The sequence below is a fragment of the Danio rerio genome, chromosome 23 (assembly GCF_049306965.1).
Source record: "Danio rerio strain Tuebingen ecotype United States chromosome 23, GRCz12tu, whole genome shotgun sequence".
Taxonomy (NCBI): domain Eukaryota; kingdom Metazoa; phylum Chordata; class Actinopteri; order Cypriniformes; family Danionidae; genus Danio; species Danio rerio.
This window is the reverse complement of record NC_133198.1, coordinates 47,849,950-47,870,000: the sequence shown is the minus strand read 5'-3', so window position 1 is coordinate 47,870,000 and position 20,051 is coordinate 47,849,950. Positions and strand designations below refer to the sequence as shown.

General features: G+C 35.4%; 1 protein-coding gene across 2 annotated transcripts in view; it reads right to left on the bottom strand.

Moving 5' to 3' along the window:
• tec (tec protein tyrosine kinase) overlaps positions 1–17,863 on the bottom strand; it is a 40,145-nt gene extending 22,282 nt beyond the window's left edge. The window contains exons 1-6 of one of the 2 annotated variants that reach the window (XM_073938686.1): positions 17,778–17,863; positions 7,695–7,852; positions 6,845–6,949; positions 6,131–6,212; positions 3,206–3,334; positions 2,411–2,463 (exon numbers count right to left, since the gene is read on the bottom strand). In XM_073938686.1, the coding sequence (XP_073794787.1) occupies positions 2,411–2,463; positions 3,206–3,334; positions 6,131–6,212; positions 6,845–6,949; positions 7,695–7,832 (507 nt within the window). In that variant the 5' untranslated portion in view covers positions 7,833–7,852; positions 17,778–17,863. 2 annotated transcript variants of the gene reach the window in all.
• Between the last annotated feature and the right edge of the window lie 2,188 nt (positions 17,864–20,051).

Genomic DNA, 20,051 nt, shown 5'->3' with positions numbered 1-20,051 from the left:
GAATGAAGCACAAAAAGAAAGCTCTGCCCCCTATATAATATTCACTCTGTTTTAGATTCTGTCAGCTTAGTGTTTTTGACTGTTTAGCGGCATCTAGTGCCTGAATAATGCGCAGGTTAGTGTATACTCCATCAGCTGTTTTAGTTTCTGACAGCTTTGTGTTTTTGACTGTTTGGCGCCATCTAGTGTCTGAATAATGTGCAGGTTAGTGTATACTCCATCAGCTGTTTTAGTTTCTGTCAGCTTTGGGTTTTTGACTGACTGTCTCCATCTAGTGTCTGAATAATGCGAAGGTTAGTGTATACTCCATCAGCTGTTTTAGATTCTGTCAGCTTTGCGTTTTTGACTGTTTAGCGCCATCTAGTGTCTGAATAATGCGCAGGTTAGTGTATACTCCATCAGCTGTTTTAGTTTCTGTCAGCTTTGTGTTTTTGACTGTTTAGCGCCATCTAGTGTCTGAATAATGCGCAGGTTAGTGTATACTCCATCAACTGTTTTAGTTTCTGTCAGCTTTGTGTTTTTGACTGTTTAGCGCCATCTAGTGTCTGAATAATGCGCAGGTTAGTGTATACTCCATCAACTGTTTTAGTTTCTGTCAGCTTTGTGTTTTTGACTGTTTAGCGCCATCTAGTGTCTGAATAATGCGCAGGTTAGTGTATACTCCATCAGCTGTTTTAGATTCTGTCAGCTTTGCGTTTTTGACTGTCTGGCGCCATCTAGTGTCTGAATAATGTGCAGGTTAATGTATACTCCATCAGCTGTTTTAGTTTCTGTCAGCTTTGGGTTTTTGACTGACTGTCTCCATCTAGTGTCTGAATAATGTGCAGGTTAGTGTATACTCCATCAGCTGTTTTAGTTTCTGTCAGCTTTGTGTTTTTGACTGTTTAGCGCCATCTAGTGCCTGAATAATGCGCAGGTTAGTGTATACTCCATCAGCTGTTTTAGTTTCTGTCAGCTTTGGGTTTTTGACTGACTGTCTCCATCTAGTGTCTGAATAATGCGCAGGTTAGTGTATACTCCATCAGCTGTTTTAGTTCCTGTCAACTTTGTTTTTTTGACTGTTTAGCGCCATCTAGTGCCTGAATAATGCGCAGGTTAGTGTATACTCCATCAACTGTTTTAGATTCTGTCAGCTTTGCGTTTTTGACTGTCTGGCGCCATCTAGTGTCTGAATAATGTGCAGGTTAGTGTATACTCCACTGTAAGTAACTTCTGGTTCACACAGACTTTAAGAGATCTCATTATTCAAGATCCTAAATTTTTTTCTTTCTTCAGTATATAAAGACATGAAGGTTTTGAAACAAAGCATGCAGGATTTATCTTTCTATAGTGTTTCATAGTATAACTTCTATGGAGCTCAGTGGCTTGAACTTCAGTTGAGTTTCAAAATGATCTCAGCCGAAGAATAAGGGCTACCTCATGTTAACACATAGCAGAGTTGATTTGCCTTTTTTGGTGTGGTCGGTTTGGGCAGGTGTGAAAGCTGTAATTGTACTAGGGTGCACACTAAAAGCAGACCAAACAAGCGTACGGAGACCTGTACAAAGAGATGGTCTCCATACGCTTACAATTAAACACTGGAGAGGTGTTCAGTTGAAGATATTTCTTAGTTAAATCAAATAACCTTTTCTAGTCAGCAACTTTAACAGGCCCGTAGCCGGCCTAATGAGGGGGAGGGGGGGTCTCAAATGAGACGTTCAGGAGGCGTGGCTGATTCGAGTGTTTAATTCTCCAGCTCCGCCTCCTCAACAGTTTCTGTGACAGTTTGGGCCTATTATCATGCGTTTTGCATTGGAAGCATTCAATGGAAGAAGGCACTGTCACGTCATCCATGTTTTTTACAGTCTATAGTACAGAGTAGTCGGTCTGGTGTGAAAAGGAACCAAAATGGCTAAAAAATGCTAATTTAAATCATTTTTAACCTTGGTCTGGACCAAAGGAAATGTACTACGTGTGAAAGAAAGCACCTTTACATAGTGGAAGGATTGGTCATCATTTTGTTAAAGACACAGAATGTAAATGTTACCCTTTGAGAGTGTGTATTCACAACAGACAACAGAGTATTGAGCTCTTCCTGAATGAAATGCTGTGCACAAAACACCTCCAGAATGATCAGAGACTGAGAGGCTCATCCAGAAAATCAGAACCATCATTACTTACAAAAGTGGATCTGCAGGATCTGAATCATATGTTTATCTACCGTGGCTTTTCTATATTGGCTTTTGTTTGAGAAATAATGACGTTGTGGGATTGAGATCTGAGGGTTTATCTTACACATTTTAACGTCATATAGATTTTTTTATGATGTCATGATACAGAAAACTACCAAATTCAATAGTGTGTGCTAACTTTTTCCCATGACTGTATGTGGTGTTGAAGATGAAGATGCTCAGTGTTTGTTTGTGCTCACCGTACAGCTGATGTTCTGATCTTCAGGAACCGGAGGAAGAGGTTTACGTGAAACTGAGATGGGGAGAAAAACACATGATCATTTCTGTGCTTGGCTGTTTAACCCCTTAAAAGGGATAGTTCACCCGAAAAGAATATTTAATCGCTAAAAACTGAGCTTCAAGTGGTTTCAAACCTTTATGGTTGGTTTCTCTACACAAAAGAGGATGAAAGAAGAATGAAGAACCTGTAACCATTGACCTCCATAGAAGGAAAAACAAATACAGTTGATGTAAAAAAATTTCACTCTCCTGTGTTCTTGTTTAAATATTTCCCAAATGATGTTGAACAGATTCAGGAATTAGACACAGTATTTCCTCTAATATTTGTTCTTCTGGAGAAAGTCTTATTTGTTTTATTTCAGCTAGAATAAAAGCAGTTTTAATTGTTTTAAACCCATTTTAAGGTCAATATTATTAGCCCCCTAAAGCTATACTAGTTTTGGATTGTCTCCAGAACAAACCACTGTTATACGATGACTTGCCTAATTACCCTAACTTTACACTAATTACCCTTGTTAAGCCTTTAAATGTCACTTTAAGCTGAATACTAGTGTCTCGAAGAATATCTAGTGTTATATTATGTGCTGTCATCATGGCAAAGAGAAAATAAATAATTTTTTCCTGATTTTTATGTGCATTGCTGTAGCAAAGTAAAACTTGCTGACAGGTTTGGAATGAGTAAATTGTGAGTAAATGATGACAGAATTTTTCACTTTCAGGTGAACTATCCCTTTAAAGCTCTAAAGCTGTCTTACCATCTCCAAATAAGTTGTACCCCTCACATCCCGGTGCGAGCTTATCCACCTGCCCACAGCACAGCCACTCGCCCTCCTGCCAGAACTGAGAATGATACTTGTCTGCGATCAGAGGATTATTCCTGATCTCTGAAGGAAAACGCACCCACACATGCACACCATACAAAAAAACAGGTCGCACAATTAAATAAAATAAAAAAAAAGACAATAAGCAACTCAAAGTTCATCTACCAGGGTTCTTGCACCTTGTATTGTATCATATAGTATTGTATCGTATAGTATTAATTTTTATTGTATTGTATAGTATTGTATCGTATAGAATCACATTATATTGTATTGTATCGTATAGTATTGTATTATATTGTTTTGTATAGTATTGTATCGTATAGAATCACATTATATTGTATTGTATCGTATAGTATTGTATTATATTGTATTGTATAGTATTGTATCGTATAGAATCACATTATATTGTATTGTATCGTATAGTATTGTATTATATTGTATTGTATAGTATTGTATCGTATAGAATCACATTATATTGTATTGTATCGTATAGTATTGTATTATATTGTATTGTATAGTATTGTATCGTATAGAATCACATTATATTGTATTGTATTGTATAGTATTGTATTATATTGTATTGTATAGTATTGTATCGTATAGAATCACATTATATTGTATTGTATCGTATAGTATTGTATCGTATAGAATCACATTATATTGTATTGTATCGTATAGTATTGTATTATATTGTATTGTATAGTATTGTATCGTATAGAATAACATTATATTGTATTGTATCGTATAGTATTGTATTATATTGTATTGTATAGTATTGTATCGTATAGAATAACATTATATTGTATTGTATTGTATAGTATTGTATTATATTGTATTGTATAGTATTGTATCGTATAGAATCACATTATATTGTATTGTATCGTATAGTATTGTATTATATTGTATTGTATAGTATTGTATCGTATAGAATCACATTATATTGTATTGTATCGTATAGTATTGTATTATATTGTATTGTATAGTATTGTATCGTATAGAATCACATTATATTGTATTGTATCGTATAGTATTGTATTATATTGTATTGTATAGTATTGTATCGTATAGAATCACATTATATTGTATTGTATCGTATAGTATTGTATTATATTGTATTGTATAGTATTGTATCGTATAGAATCACATTATATTGTATTGTATCGTATAGTATTGTATTATATTGTATTGTATAGTATTGTATCGTATAGAATCCCATTATATTGTATTGTACTGTATTATATTGTATCTTATAGTATTGTTTTATATTGTATCGTATAGCATTGTATCGTATAGTATCGTATTGTATTGTATAGTATCATACTATATTGTATAGTATTGTATTATATTGTATTGTATTATATTGTATAGTATCATATTATATTGTATTGTATAGTATTGTATCGTATAGTATCGTATTATATTGTATAGTATTGTATTGTATAGTATAGTATTGTATTATATTATATCGAATAGTATTGTATTATATTGTATTGTATAGTATTGTATAGTATAGTATCATACTATATTGTATAGTATTGTATCGTATAGTATTGTATTATATTGTATAGTATTGTATTATATTGTAATGTATAGTATTGTATCGTATAGTATCTTATTAGTTTGTATCGTATAGTATTGTATTAAATATTGTATTGTATATTATTGTATCGTATAGTATTATTTTTTATTGTATTGTATTATATTGTATCGTATAGAATCGTATTATATTGTATTGTATCGTATAGTATTGTATAATATTGTATCGTGTAGTATTGTATTATATTGTATAGTATTGTATTGTATTGTATTGTATCGTATTGTATCGTATTAGTTTGTATCGTATAGTATTGTATTATATTGTATTGTATAGTATTGTATCGTATAGTATCATATTATATTGTATAGTATTGTATTTTATAGTTTTGTATTATATTGTATCATATAGTACTGTATCATATTGTATTATATTGTATTGTATAGTACTGTATCGTATAGTATCATATTATATTGTATTGTATAGTATTGTATCGTATAGTTTTGTATTATATTGTATCATATAGTACTGTATCGTATTGTATTGTATTATATTGTATTGTATAGTACTGTATCGTACAGTATTATTTTATATTGTACTGTATAGTATTGTATTGTATTCAGGGTATGATATTATTGGACAAATTTTAAATAATGTGTCAAAACAAGCTGAATATTTAAATATGGTTGTATACATACACTTTTTATTCAACAAAAATGTTCTTAAAAATCTTAAGCTCCTTTGACATAATCTACAGTGTAAAATGTGCTATAGAAATAAAGATTAATTGAATTATATCATATTATCATAATTATCATATCATATCGTATTGTATAGTGTTGTATCGTATCATATAGTATTTATCATACTGTACAGTATTGTATCACATTGTATCATATAGCATTATTTTGTGTTGCATCGTATAATATTGTATTGTACTGTATCATATTGTATAATATTGTATAGTATTATATTACATCATATAGTATTGTATCATATCATATTGTATAGTATTAAATAGTATTGTATCTTATTGTATTATATTGTATGTTATTGTATCGTATAGCATTGTATTGCATCATCTAGTATAGTATTACATATTATTTAATCGTTTTATATAATATAGTATCTGTTAAGCTGCTTTGACACAATCTACATTTTAAAACCTGCTATAAAAATAAAAATGTATTTATAGTATTGTATCATATTGTATTGTACAGTATCATATAGAATTGCATTGTATTGAATCGTATCATTTAGTATTCTATTGTACTGTATAGTACCGTATCGTATTGTATCATATAGTATTGTAAAACCCCACTGACCTTCCTTGATGTTTTGCACCCAAACACTTCGACTCTCATTACTGGGAGCAAAAATATACAACGTGCTGGAATCATAAACTACCTGGAGGAAGGAGAAAGATTCAGATTTTATAGGTTTATACATTAAATTCCTGATGTTTTGCGGCACTGGGAGCAGTGTTGGGTAAGTTATATTAAAAAATATATAAAAAATACTAATTAGAGCATTGAATTTGCATTTAAATTATATTGATAATCGCATTATAATGATTTCTGAAAGATCATGTGACATGGACTTATCATGAGATTGGAGAATCATGAGACTGCATTTATGATGCATAAATTCTGCTTTACATCACAGGAATAAATACATATTTAAACAACATTCAGTAATAAAATTAATGAACAGTTATTTTATATAGCAAAAACTTATTTTCATATAAATTTTTTAAAATTAAATAAATACAGCCCTTGTGAGTAGAATAGGCTCATTTTAAAACATCTGACCATTTCACATATCCTATACACTCACCGGCCACTTTATTAGGTACACCTTACTAGAGCATGGCCAGTGAGTGTATGACATAATATAACATAAATTATACAATCACAGTATTTTTATTTTTTATATTTTGCGTTATCAAAGTTTTGTCCTGGAAACACACTCCAGGCTCATTTAACACACTTGTCTCACATCTAAAATGCCTGTGTGAAACGTGTGTGTTGTGTTTGTACCTGGAAGGGGTATTTGTTCTGGCAGGGAATGACAGTTGTGTTATTCTTCACGATCTCCACACACTTGACCCTCTGTAGATCCACAGAGCCTTTCTTGAACCTCTTCTGCAGATAGACACACACACACACACACACACACACACACACACACACACACACACTGAGTAAAAACGTTCTCTAATATTGTTCAAAAATATCCATTCTATTAAAATGTTATACAGTCAAATTATTCTCACACAAATTACAAATAACTTCCTCTTCCCCTTTCAATAAATAAAAACAAACATTTATTTTGGATATGATTAATCACGATTAATCATTTGACAGCCCTCATCTAAATATAAATACACATTTTCTCACAGATAGGCAAGCATGTGTGTATTTATATCAAAGACTGTAGAATACACAAGACGTGTCACTCGTAGACTTTTGAATGGGGAAGAGTGTAACTGTCAATATGGCGAATAAAGTCCCGCCTTCTAGTACAGGAGCCAATCAGCGATTGCTATAGTATGACAATTCTCCATGGGAGGAGCTCAGACCAGACGTGAGTTTCTGCAGACTTTGTGTGATAGTCAGATGTTGTTTAATTTTATTGATGATTCCTAATATGAAGTGTATTTGTAAGCTTGGCAAGTAATTTTGGAGAATTTGATGTTTCACCTTTCAGACAGAACGCCCAAGAGGCGTTTTAAAGATGCCCGCCGAGTGAAATGACTTGCCTTAAAGGGACTTTGTTTATATACATAATAAATATACACAGCACACACAAAAATCTACCAAAACAAACCATTATTAATCGTGATTAATCTTTGCCCAGCACTATAAAACACCAATGATTTGCACTGACCTCGGCTCTGAGCTCATAGTACGTGAGTTTGCTCTTGGTGAGAACGAACACTCGCTCTTTATAGTTGAGTGGAGACGTTCGTTTCTTCTGCTGAGAACGTTTGATCAGCGTTTCCTCAAGGATATGTGGCAAACTCATCTCTGTGTAATGCCATGGACTTGAAGAGAAGACGGACACACATCTGACGCTCACACTGCAAACAAACGATTTTCAAAGTTTTGGTCTTGTTTCTAGTTCAAATGTCTGAAAATTCTTAAATCAAGAGACTTTTTCAAAATTAAGAGAGTTTTTTCATGAAAAACAAGCTAAATAATGTTTCAGCAATGTTTAAACATTGACAGAATGGTCATTTTTGGGTGCACTGTCCCTTTAAACTCCTTAAAACCCACCTGGACCTCCAGAGCACACTGACACTCACAGTATATAAAGACGTCCACACCCTTGTTCAGCGCAAACAGTGATCAACTCACCTCAACTCAACTTTATTTATATAGCACCAATAAAAAAAGAAAGATTGTTCACCAAGGCGCTGTAAAATCTAACAAATCTGAAGATATCGACCAACAATAATATCATGAGAAGCACAGTTGAAGTCAGAGTTATTCGCCCCCCCTGTATATCTTTTCCCCCAATTTAACGAAGAGAACATATTTCTAAATCTAATCATAATAGTGTTAATAACTCATCTCTAATAACTGATTTCTTTTCTCTTTATCATGATGACAGCACATAACATTAGACTAGATATTCTTCAAGACACTAGTATTCAGCTTAAAGCAACATTTAAAGGCTTCACTAGGGTAATTAGGGTAAGGTTAGGGTAATTAGACAAGTCATTGTATAACCGTGGTTTGTTCTGGAGACAATCCAAAACTAATATTGCTTAAGGGGGCTAATAATATTGACCTTAAAATTGGTTTAAAACAATTAAAAACTGCTTTTATTCTAGCCGAAATAAAGCAAATAAGACTTTCTCCAGAAGATAAAATATTATCAGACATACTGTGAACATTTCCTGAATCTGTTCAACATCATTTAGGGAAATATTTGAAAGAGAAAGAAATAATTCACAGGATGGCGAATAATTTTAACTTCAACTGTACATTACACCACAGTCGTAAACACAGACACTGGTACAATTTACTGCAATTTAAAATCCAGAGATTTCTGCGTAAAAACTTGCTGGATAAGTTGGCGGTTCATTCCGCTGTGGCGACCCCGGATTAATAAAGGGACTAAGGCGACAAGAAAATGAATGAATGATTAATTGATTCATTAAACATGGACTGCAGATTCACTATCGTTCAAAAGACAACTAAAATTTCTCCTGCAATCATCTAAACTCCATGTAAACAAAACCAGGGGTTCGTTCTTCCTACCTCGCTTAAATGATCTAAGATGATTTGGCAGATCCTGGATCTGTTAATCTTGATATCTCTGGCTAATTTGGTTCTTCAAACAAGTTGGCGAATCAGATTAAAAGTCTGGATGAACTGATCTAAGATCGCTGTGTGTTGTGAAGGACAGCTCTATCGATCCTCGAAAATCATGATCAGCAATGCAACGATTGGCTGACGGCACAGCAGCGTAATGACATCATCTGATTAATATTCAATTATCCATGTGAGCAAAATTACATCAAATTCCCAGTAAACGGTTTGTTAACTTTCCACGTTTGTTGTGAGCTGCAGGCGCTACACTTTCATGTGTCAAGAGTATTCATCATGTATTTCACTGCATACCAATGTATTTAGTTCTACATTCAGAGAAGATTTTCTTTATTATAGTAGCCTATAGGGCTACTCAAGTTTTTTAATCGGCATAAGGAATAACTGTGTAAATTAATTTTGCATCCGAAAAGCATTTTCATATCGGTAAAGGTGTCAATCACCGGCATATTAGCGGTCAAAACACGTGCATGACTGCATAAATTATTATCCTTTATAATAAAAAGTTGAATATTGTGCATGTACGCGTTTGCATCTAAAAAGTTCATATCAATAAATTCTCTTTAAACCTCCATGTGGCAGTCTTTGTACTTTTATTTCTGAGTGTATATATATATATATATATATATATATATATCAGGGCTCGAAATTTATTTTTTTACTTGGTAGCACCGGTGCTCCCAACTACAAGTATTTAGGAGCACCAAAAAAAATTTAGGAGCACCCATCAAAAATGAATGAGCACCGCTGCAAATTGTTTTTTAAGGGATTTATTGTATTTTAAAACAACATCAAAAGGACTAACAAAAAACAGAAACAACTATCGCTGTGATGACTTGATATTTGTGTGCAATAATTCCAAAATGAATGTCTAATAATTATAGAATATTAATGATGATGAAAATGACAATAATAGTAACAATGAATTACATTTCTCATTATGATACTGCCTTGAATGTGCTTGAATGTAGGTTATCTGCTATAAAAGTCTGTTACTTTATGAAAAATAATTGTATAGTTTGCATCAAACAAAAATGAAGCATTGCAGTAAGAAATATTTATTTTGTGCTGCTGTTTTTATCTGCATGTCAATTTAATAAATAATATTTCTGCTACAAAACAAACAAAAGATTATAATAAATCATTCAATTCAATGATGAAAGCTGCAAAGCAGTCATCAGTAAATAAATAAATAAATAATATACACCTCAAGAAAGAATAGACAAGAGAAAGTAAGTAAAGTCTCACTTCTATCACTATTTAAAAGTTTTGGTTTCAGTTTGTGTCAATTTAAAGGTTCAGTCTGAGCTGATCTTCATGTTTCTGTGTTAGTGGTAAAGCAGGCGAGTCAGCCGACCCAATTTATGAGCAGGCAGAGCAGGATTCTTGTGATGACCACCGGTGCAATACCGGTCTTTGTTATGAGCCGCAGTTTCAGTGTAAACTTAGTAAAGGCGAGCTCCTTTGGCGATGATATGTACAGTATTAGATTTGACTTTTAGCGGACATTTGCGCTGAACACGCATCGAATGCAACGCATCGAGATTCGGGCACCTTCTCCGAAAAGCACGTACTATATTGATCTCAGCTGGCGGATCATTATTCACCACATGTCATGATCGCTCTCATCTGCGCCTCAACTTTAGATGGGGTTTGCAAACCTGTGTGCTTTAAGTTATCACTCTTCAGCCTTTTGTATTTCCCGTGGTCATAAAAGCTCCTTCCCTGTCATCTGAAAGAGGAAAGTCTTGAGTAAGTGACAGCTAATATGAACCAATATAGCGGCAGAGAAGAGCGATTCAGCACGTTTTTACAAAAAATCAAAACAGGTCGCACTACAACCATTATCTGCAGTCGCACTAATGCGCCCAAATATATTATGAGGTCGCATAGATAAATTTTCGGGCGCATATGCGACCAAAATGGTCGCAATCTCGAGCCCTGTATATATATATATATATATATATATATATATATATATATATATATATATATATTTTTTTTTTTTTTTACTTTATATATATATATTGCTAAATATATTTAAATTTACTATTTTTCCAAGTGTATATAACTACTGTAAGAAAACATCACCATTTGGTACATACTTTCAGTATCATCTTTGCTTAAACTGACCCGATCTAACACTATTTATAAGAAATGAGCCTGCTCCCAAGCAGGTTTGAGCTACCATAACTGTTACTATGAAACAATCAGAAGAGTTTTGAAGACTGAAACGATCCTGGATCATGTCAGATCGTTAACATCTAAATCCAGCTAATTGAGTAATCCACGTACGAAGAACGGACTCCAGGACCACAGGTAAGCGGGCTTAACAAACCACCTGTACACAAACTCTTTCATCTCTCTGACACTTTAACCAAAACTTTTACGTCCACTCCATCTCAAAAAAAATAAATAAACATTGTGCATTTTTGAATTGTGAAATTTATGATTTTTGACTCGCCAACAGGGTTTGATGGCAGACAAATGCCTGAAATCACAGGCAAATCGGTGCTCGTTCACGTGAGTATCAATCACAGGGTAACTATCAAAGGCGCCGCCTGAGAGAATCGCCGATGAGTCACAGACACCGATGAGATATTTGGGGTGTTGAATATCTGGAGCTATCTGCGATTCAAAATCATGCTGTGTGAAATGAGTTCTGATTGAAAATAACATCGGCGATCACTAGGGCTGGGCGATATGGCAAAAAAAAATAAAAAATCTAGGTTTTTTATAAAGTTTGAACGATTCACGATTTCGATTTTTTTTTAATTGTGTAACTAGTCAACTTAAAACATTACAACAACATGACTGAAGAAGCATTCTCTTTATAAGTAACTTGAAAACCCATCTGGTTAAGGAACAGTGTATTTTTAATGGCCATGCCATACATAAATCGGTCAAGGTGTAAATAAATGTAAAACAAATTCACAAGTTAAATAGCGTTGCAGAAGATTTGAATACGAAATATTTGTGTAAATATTGCAGCTGCAGGAATACAGAGGTATTTTTGCAAGTTTTGCTGAGCCTAGGAAAGATTGGCTGTCAGCTCAGCTTTGACTTTGTCTTCTGATTGAATGACAGGTTGTAAAGCTGCTGCCTTTCTTTTAAAAAGATACAATGAAGAAAAGGACTGAACATGGAAACTGTAAAGCCTAATTTAACCCAACGTGTGAAGTTGTGGACGTATAGCAGGAGCAAATACAAGCACCTGGGGCCTCATGTACGAAGACTTGCGTGGAAATCATACTAAAACATTTTAGTACGCACTAAAACATGTGCGTACGCAGAAAAAAATTCAGATGTATGAAACACTGCGTACGCCAAATCTCACGCATATTCTTTTGTACATCTGAATGAACGTGAAATTGAGCGCAACATGCACGAGCACAAAACCCCTCCCTGCCTCCTCCCCCGTATGAATATGCTAAAGACTCTACTTTGGCAAAACCCAACGAAAAAGCAACGGCAAAAGCAAGCAAAAAGAGAAACTTTGAACAGAATGTGAATTGGAGGTGCTGCTTTCAGAGGTAGACCGGAGAAAAGCGGTGTTATTTGCAAGTTTGTTCTCCAGAATTAACAACAAAAGAAAAAAATAGAGAGTTTAGCTGATGCGGTTAACACAGTTGGGTCTGAACATCGCACTGAGTGAATTAGAAAAGAAAAATGTTGCAGTATCCATAACAGTCTCAGTGGCGCGTTCGTAAGACACGTCAACATTTTTGACACGTTCGAGCATGAACTCGGTTCGAATCCAGCGTCTGATTAACTCTTTCTTCTTTTTTTCCCCGCTACATATCAGATTTTGCCAACTATTTATCACGAGGAAGACAAGTAGGAATCATCAATAAGTTTGTGCATCATATTTTATTTGCACATTTATTGAATGGAAATGTTTCTGATTCACGTAAATTCATCTTCAGATAGTGTCTTCATAGCAATGTGCGTGCGGTAGATCGCTCAGATTACATTGGGAAAACAGGCAACCGCTGCAAATTGTGCTTTAATGTTTGGCTGGTCAACTGTATGGTATGGAAACCTTATATACCTGCTAGATGAACCCGTCTCATACAGCTGCCATTGCACGGCTCAGACACTTTGTAGAGAGGAATTTAACACAACTGCCTCTAGGAGTCGCCAATGGAAATAAAACAGACATGCACAAAAAATGTGCGTACGCCAGACATAAAGCTGCCGTGGAGCTGCGCACATTCCCACGTTCAGTTCATTGTTAGTAAATTCGAACGTGAGCGATTCTGAGCGTGAAACCTGGCATACGCAAAGTTTTTGTGCGTACGCAGCGTTGATACATGAGGCCCCTGATGTGTGTCTAGTATTAAATAATATGTTTAATCTATTTTTCTTTTTCCCCCTTTTAAATATTGATCATTTGATGCGCTTTGCAGCTCTCTCTGTATTATGCTGCATGATCTGTCTGGTTTTCAACTTGGTCCGCTAAATGACGTCATGGGGACGGCTACTTTCATTTTCATTGCTGATGCACACCTCTGCTCGTGTTCAAACCAAAATATGAGCGCGGTTTGAACTAAGATGACTCAGACTAATGCAACAAGTAAAATCCTACATGACTTCACGCTTTAACAGTCAAGCTGGTCGCACACCAGAAGCGCCGCGACAGCGCGCACATGACAGTTTAAAGTATCACACACAGACGTACACATTCGCATGATATTTTACATGAAACTAATCAGATGGCGCTCTGTGGTGCGGCTGAAATATGAACTGCGTCCTGAATCGTGGCTGGGCGGCGCCGGTGTGTGTATAGAAACTTGTTTAGAATTCTAAAATCCATGGCGCTGCGTGGTGCTGAGCGGTGCGTCGCCGAACGGCGCTTCTGGTGTGCTTCCTGCTTCATACAGAGAGTGAACCAAAGCGCATTGGTGCCATTATAATGTATCAAATTTTTTTTTAATCGCTATTTCTCGATTTAATACAAAATTAAATCGTCGTCAAAACGTAAATTCGAATTAATCGAAAAAATTGCCCAGCAATAGCGATCACCTATAGCCAATGAGAGAGCAGCATTCACTAGTGTGGGTATCTGCAGGCCAGCGGGAGGCTGGTGGAGAAGTTAAAAGCACTTGTTTTCTGTTTATTTGGACCCAATAAATGAAGGGGAAAACTGGGCTTCTTTGGGGCTAAGTCCCATTCGAAGAGAAAGGATTTGATGAGCTTTCTCCCAGCACAGCATGCCAAACTCGCTTTATAATTAATCATCAGTGTGAACTCTTGAACCAAGCTTTTAAATTGCACTTTAAGCTGAATACTAGTCACTTGCAAAATAACTGCAAAGAATATATTTATTTACCGATTCACCCACCCTGAATGACAAGCCAAGACGTTACCCATATTACTTTGTATATGAATTACACTTATTATTTTTATGTGGCCACCAGAACAGAAAGTCTCCTCTTTGATCTTCTTCAACTGATATCATGAAAAGATGATAAAGAATTAGACTTCCTCTGATAATAAACAAACCCTAAAATCTGAACTTTGAGCAATCTTGATTTCAACCAATGTGCTAAAGTCTTAGGCTGCTTTCACACCTGTGAATCGATTCAGTTGTTCTGAAACAGAGATTATAAATGTTACATTGTTGCTCTTTGCTCTTGGAGCGGTTCACTTTCACACTGCAAAGTTTCTAATCGGACCAAAAGAGCTAAAACAAGTCACGTGTGAGTAAACTCTCCTCACATTGGTCAGAGTGTCAGGGTTTATTTTGCAGCGTCCCGCTCAGCTGTCAGGAGAGGAGGTGGTTTGGTGATGATTGACAGGGTGCGCGCGCGTGACGTGTCTGAGGAGAGATGCGGTGGGGAGGGGTGAGAAGGGTGCACGACGTAGCCTATTTGAGGACCGGGAGGGAGACGCAAGATTACCGGGAGATCATCACTCGTTTGCGGGCATCCGGAGACTCGCGAAACTTCCCGCCAATAATCATAATTCTCTCTTCATATAGCCGTAAGCCTATTACATATCCATAAAACACTGTGATATAACCGCGCTCGGATCGGATCGCTTTCTGACTGCAATCAAACCGCTCCAGGGTAAGTTTCAATCGAGCCGAGACCACCTCATTCAAGCGATCTCGGAGCGATTACTTTGGCGCGGAACAGAGCGTGATTGCCCTGTTCACATATGCCAAACGAACCGCGCTAACTGGGCAAACGAGACACGTTCCGAAACAAAAGTGTAGGTGTGAAAGCACCCTAAGAGTGTGTGAAATCTCACTCTGTCTGTCAGTGCGCTCTAGAAATACATATTATTTCAGTTAGTGTACATGTGTATTAAATAGTAGTGTATTTGAACCATACTGTGGCAATGTATATTGTATAATATATTCACCAGACACTTTATTAGATACACCTTACTAGTACCGGGTTGGACCCTCTTTTGCTTTCAGAACTGCCTTAATCCTTAGTGACAGAGATTCAACAAGGTACTGGAAATATTCCTCAGAGATTTTGCTCCATATTGACATGATAGCATCACACAGTTGCTGCAGGCTTGACGGCTGCACATCCATGATGCCAATCTCCCGTTCCACCACATCCCAAAGCTGCTCTATTGGATTGAGCTCTGGTGACTGTGGAGGCCATTTGAGTACAGTGAACTCATCGTCATGTTCAAGAAACCAGTCTGAGATGATTGAGCTTTATGACATGGTGCGTTATCCTGCTGGAAGTAGCCATCAGAAGATGGAGACACTGTGCTCATAAAGGGATGGACATGGTCAGCAGCAATACTAAGGTAGGCTGTGGTGTTGATGCTCAATTGGTACTAATGGGCCCAAAGTGTGGCAAGAAATCTCCCCCACACCATTACACCAGCACCACCAGCCTGAACCGCTGATACAAGGCAGGATGATCCATGCTTTCATGTTGTTGACGCCAAATTCTGAGCCGAGCATCCGAATGTGGCAGCAGAAATGTACTCACTGGATATTTCCTCTTTGTCGGAGCATTCTCTGTAAACCCTAGAGATGGTTGTTTATGAAAATCCCAGTAGATCAGCAGTTTCTGAAATACTCAGACCAACAACCATGCCACGTTCAAAGTCACTTAATTCCCCTTTCTTCACCATTCTGATACTCAGTTTGAGCTGCAGCAGATCATCTTGACCATGTCTACATGCCTAAATGCATTAAGTTGCTGCCATGTGATTGGCTGAGTAGAATTTTGCGTTGACGAGCAGTTGGACAGGTGTACCTAATAAAGTGGCCAGTGAGTGTAGTATTTACAACGCTGTTAATGAATTCTACATCATACTGTAGTATTAGCTAGGCTATAGCCAACAGACAAACTGTAATAAATACTATAGGCCTACTTACGTTTTCACTACAGTAAACTGTGGTGTATTGCTGTAAAAATCATATAGTATTGTGTAATTTGTATGACTTTTGAAGTTATGTTACCACAGCAACTACAACAACAGATTACTTGACAGTAAAAACACTACAGTTTATATATATATATATATATATATATATATATATATATATTTTTTTTTCATGTGGGTTTGAGCCTAAATAATGAGCCATACAAACACAATATGTGAAAACATGCTTGATAAAAGTCCTATAATATTTATTTCTGCTGAAGTCAGTCTATTAGTTTGGCTGAAATAAAAGCAGTTTTACATTTTTTAAGATCAATTTTAGCACATAAAACACTGTTGTCCAATGATTTGCTTAATTAACCATATTTGTTACACATGAATGAATACTATAGTAAATAAACGTGTTTTTGAACCATAAAGTGTTTTGTATTATAGTATTTACACCTCTTAATGAATTCTACATCATACTGTAGTACTAGGCTATAGGTTCTACAGACAAACTGTAATAAATACTATAGTATAAGTTTTTACTACAGTAACTGTGGTGTATTTTAGTATTTTGCTGTAAATAACGTACATCATTGTGAAATTTATTTGACTATGGTTATTGTGTTACCATAGCAACTACACAATCAATTTAAGTACTTTACGATATTCAAAAGCACGATATATTTAGTAAAATGTGGATTTTTTTTTGCCTAAATAATGAGCTATACAAGCACAACACGACACAATACGTCAAACACGGCTAATCACAGCTAAATGAAAGTAAAAATAAATAAAATGGTGGTTTCGAAACACAAATAACCTATAGAGGAACTCACTTGACAGAAAATCAGGAAAATAGCGGAAAAACAAAGTTCCTAGTTTCAAGATTAACTCATTTTATCTCGACAAAACTTTCAAAAACTTACTCCAGAAATAAAAACACAGTGCAATATGCTGTATATCAACATTTATCACTAAAACAAATCAGACTGCGATTAAAATGACAACAAATAAGTTACAAGACAATGCTTCAGATTAAACATGAACACATCACAAAAAACACAATATTAATTCACTCAGTGCTCCAGTTTGTTTGTGTTTTGGTTAATTGTTGAACAGAAACTCGAATGACCGCAGATCAGTTCATTTCACACACTAATGAACTTTCATTTCCAGCTTTTCATTAAACTCTAGGAAACATCAATCAATTCAGGTGATCGATCAATTGACTGATCGCCTCCAGTAAATAACCATGGGTAAAAATTTTTTTTTTAACATTTCTTACCTCCGTGTTCAGTTTTTCCGTGTGTGAGTGTGTGTGTGTGTGTGTGCGTGAGTGTGTGTGACTGCGGTCAGGAAACGTGAATCTAGGAAGTCTAGACTCGCGCGTCTGATGTTTTTATGGTTTATATTAACGTGTCAAAATATATTTTAATATTACCCATGACGTTTTTATCATTATTTTTATTTTATTTTAATGTTTAACCTTGCAGTGTGTCTGTCAGTCAGGTGATATTCGAGTGCATTATCACTTGCAGGTTGTTTTGTCAGGTTTTTTGTGGCTGTGTGTGTTTGCACGTCTGTTTTCTCTGCTGTTCATGTGTGTTATGTGTGTAAATTCATATTAACGCTCTCTGCAAAGTGTGTGTGTGTACAGTTATCTTTGCTTCCTACATCAGGTTGTCCTTCTTTTGGCTTTTTTGTCGTTTCCGCCCCCTGCTGGGAAGGAGCAAGTTATTTCAATGTTTTCTTATTGAAAGTCCACTTTAAATCAAAAAATGCTGTTATTTTTGCAAGCTCACATTTCAAGATGAAAAATTCACCCGTGCAAGTTAATTAACAGAAAAGTGTTTTGGTAATCTTCAACGAAAGTCTGAGCATTCGCTTCCGCGTTTGGAGTGGGTGTCCTTCTGTTGACTTCAACCTCAGGGTTTCCATAACAACTGCATATTAATATCCTAATAAGCATACAAGTAACGCGAGTTACATAATATTTTTCTAAATAACCAGTAAAGAAACTCATCACTAAAAAAGTATAAGTTATTTTTTAGGTTTAATTATTTGGCTTTTCAAACAAAGTACTGAATTAAACTACAAATACTTTTACAAACCCTGCTGAAAAAAACCCGCATATGCTGGTAAGGTACGTTTTGATGCTGGTATAACTTACTGGTCCTGCTGGTCTAAATGCTGGTCTTGCTTGTTTAAATGCTGGTTTTGCTCGTCTCAATTCTGGTTTTGCCGGTCTCAATGCTGGTCCTGCGGGTCTAAATGCTGGTCTTGCTTGTTTCAATACTGGTTTTGCTGGTCTCAATGCTGGTTTTGCAGATCTCAAAATTTCAGTTTTTACTCTTACAAAGTCCACCATGTAAATAGCAAATGCGCTTATGGAGCGACGCAAGTGACTCTTAAAGGGAATGGGAGATGAGACTCTGATTGGTTTATTCTCAAAACTCACCTATAACTCGTTAAGAGATTAAGCTCAACCCTGTTAGACCATGGCCACGGCACAAAGCGGATTTTTCAGTCCTTAAAAAAAGCAAAAGTGGATTCTGACACGCCATTAATGCATTTGCGTCCTGTGCTTTGCACATGGATCATCAAAATAGAGCCCTTAATGTAATACTATTATGGTCTGACTGGAAACTTCATTGTTATAGTAAAGTTTTTAAAATACAATAAAAAAAAAAACTTCCTTTAATTTTAGAGCAACTTCCTGTCAACTGTGGCTAATTTAATTCCGAATCTACAGTTAACAGCCTACAATAAGTCACTTCAGATCATTAATGAAGCACTGATATAATCACCACTTTTATTTAACTTTAAAAAGGTGAACTGAACTTTAAATGAATTTGCTTGTTCAATAATATTACAGAAAACTTTGGAATATTAGCATGCACAGTGCTCAGCATACACAAGTACACCCCTCACAAAACTATAAAGCTCATATTTTTAACAGGAAGCTATACAATATTATATTTGTGCATATTCACTGGATTAGTCAGTACTACAGCCAAATAAGGAGCTTATCTAACAAATTAACTTACCATAACGGTCCAAAAACTAGTACAGCCAAATTTATATGTTATAGAAAAGTATTAAATACAAGTTTAAAAAGAGGAAAAATCAAGAGAAGCAAAAAAATTTTAGGTGAAATATTGTGGGTTGTATTTTTTTTTTCTTCAAAATTTAGCTTGAATTTAACGGTATTATCTTTAAATTCCTAGATATGTTTGGTGACTAAAATATTATTTTAATAAATATATCTGTTTAATAAATCTGTTTTGTTTAAATGCACCAAAATTTACTGCCCATATTCACTGAGAAATGGAGAAAAATATTTTCAAAATGGGGTGAACTCAATTATGCCGAGCACTGTAAAACATTTGCATATAAAGCAGTTTTCAGACCTGTGAAGAGAAGATGCCAACCATTGATTTTTAGAGGTCTCCATAATCCTGGACCAGGCCGTATCCTGAGCAGATGCAGTGGTGGTCATGGAGGAGAGCGTGAGACTGATTACTGAAAGACCCCAGTGACAGACAAATCTCCGCATAGA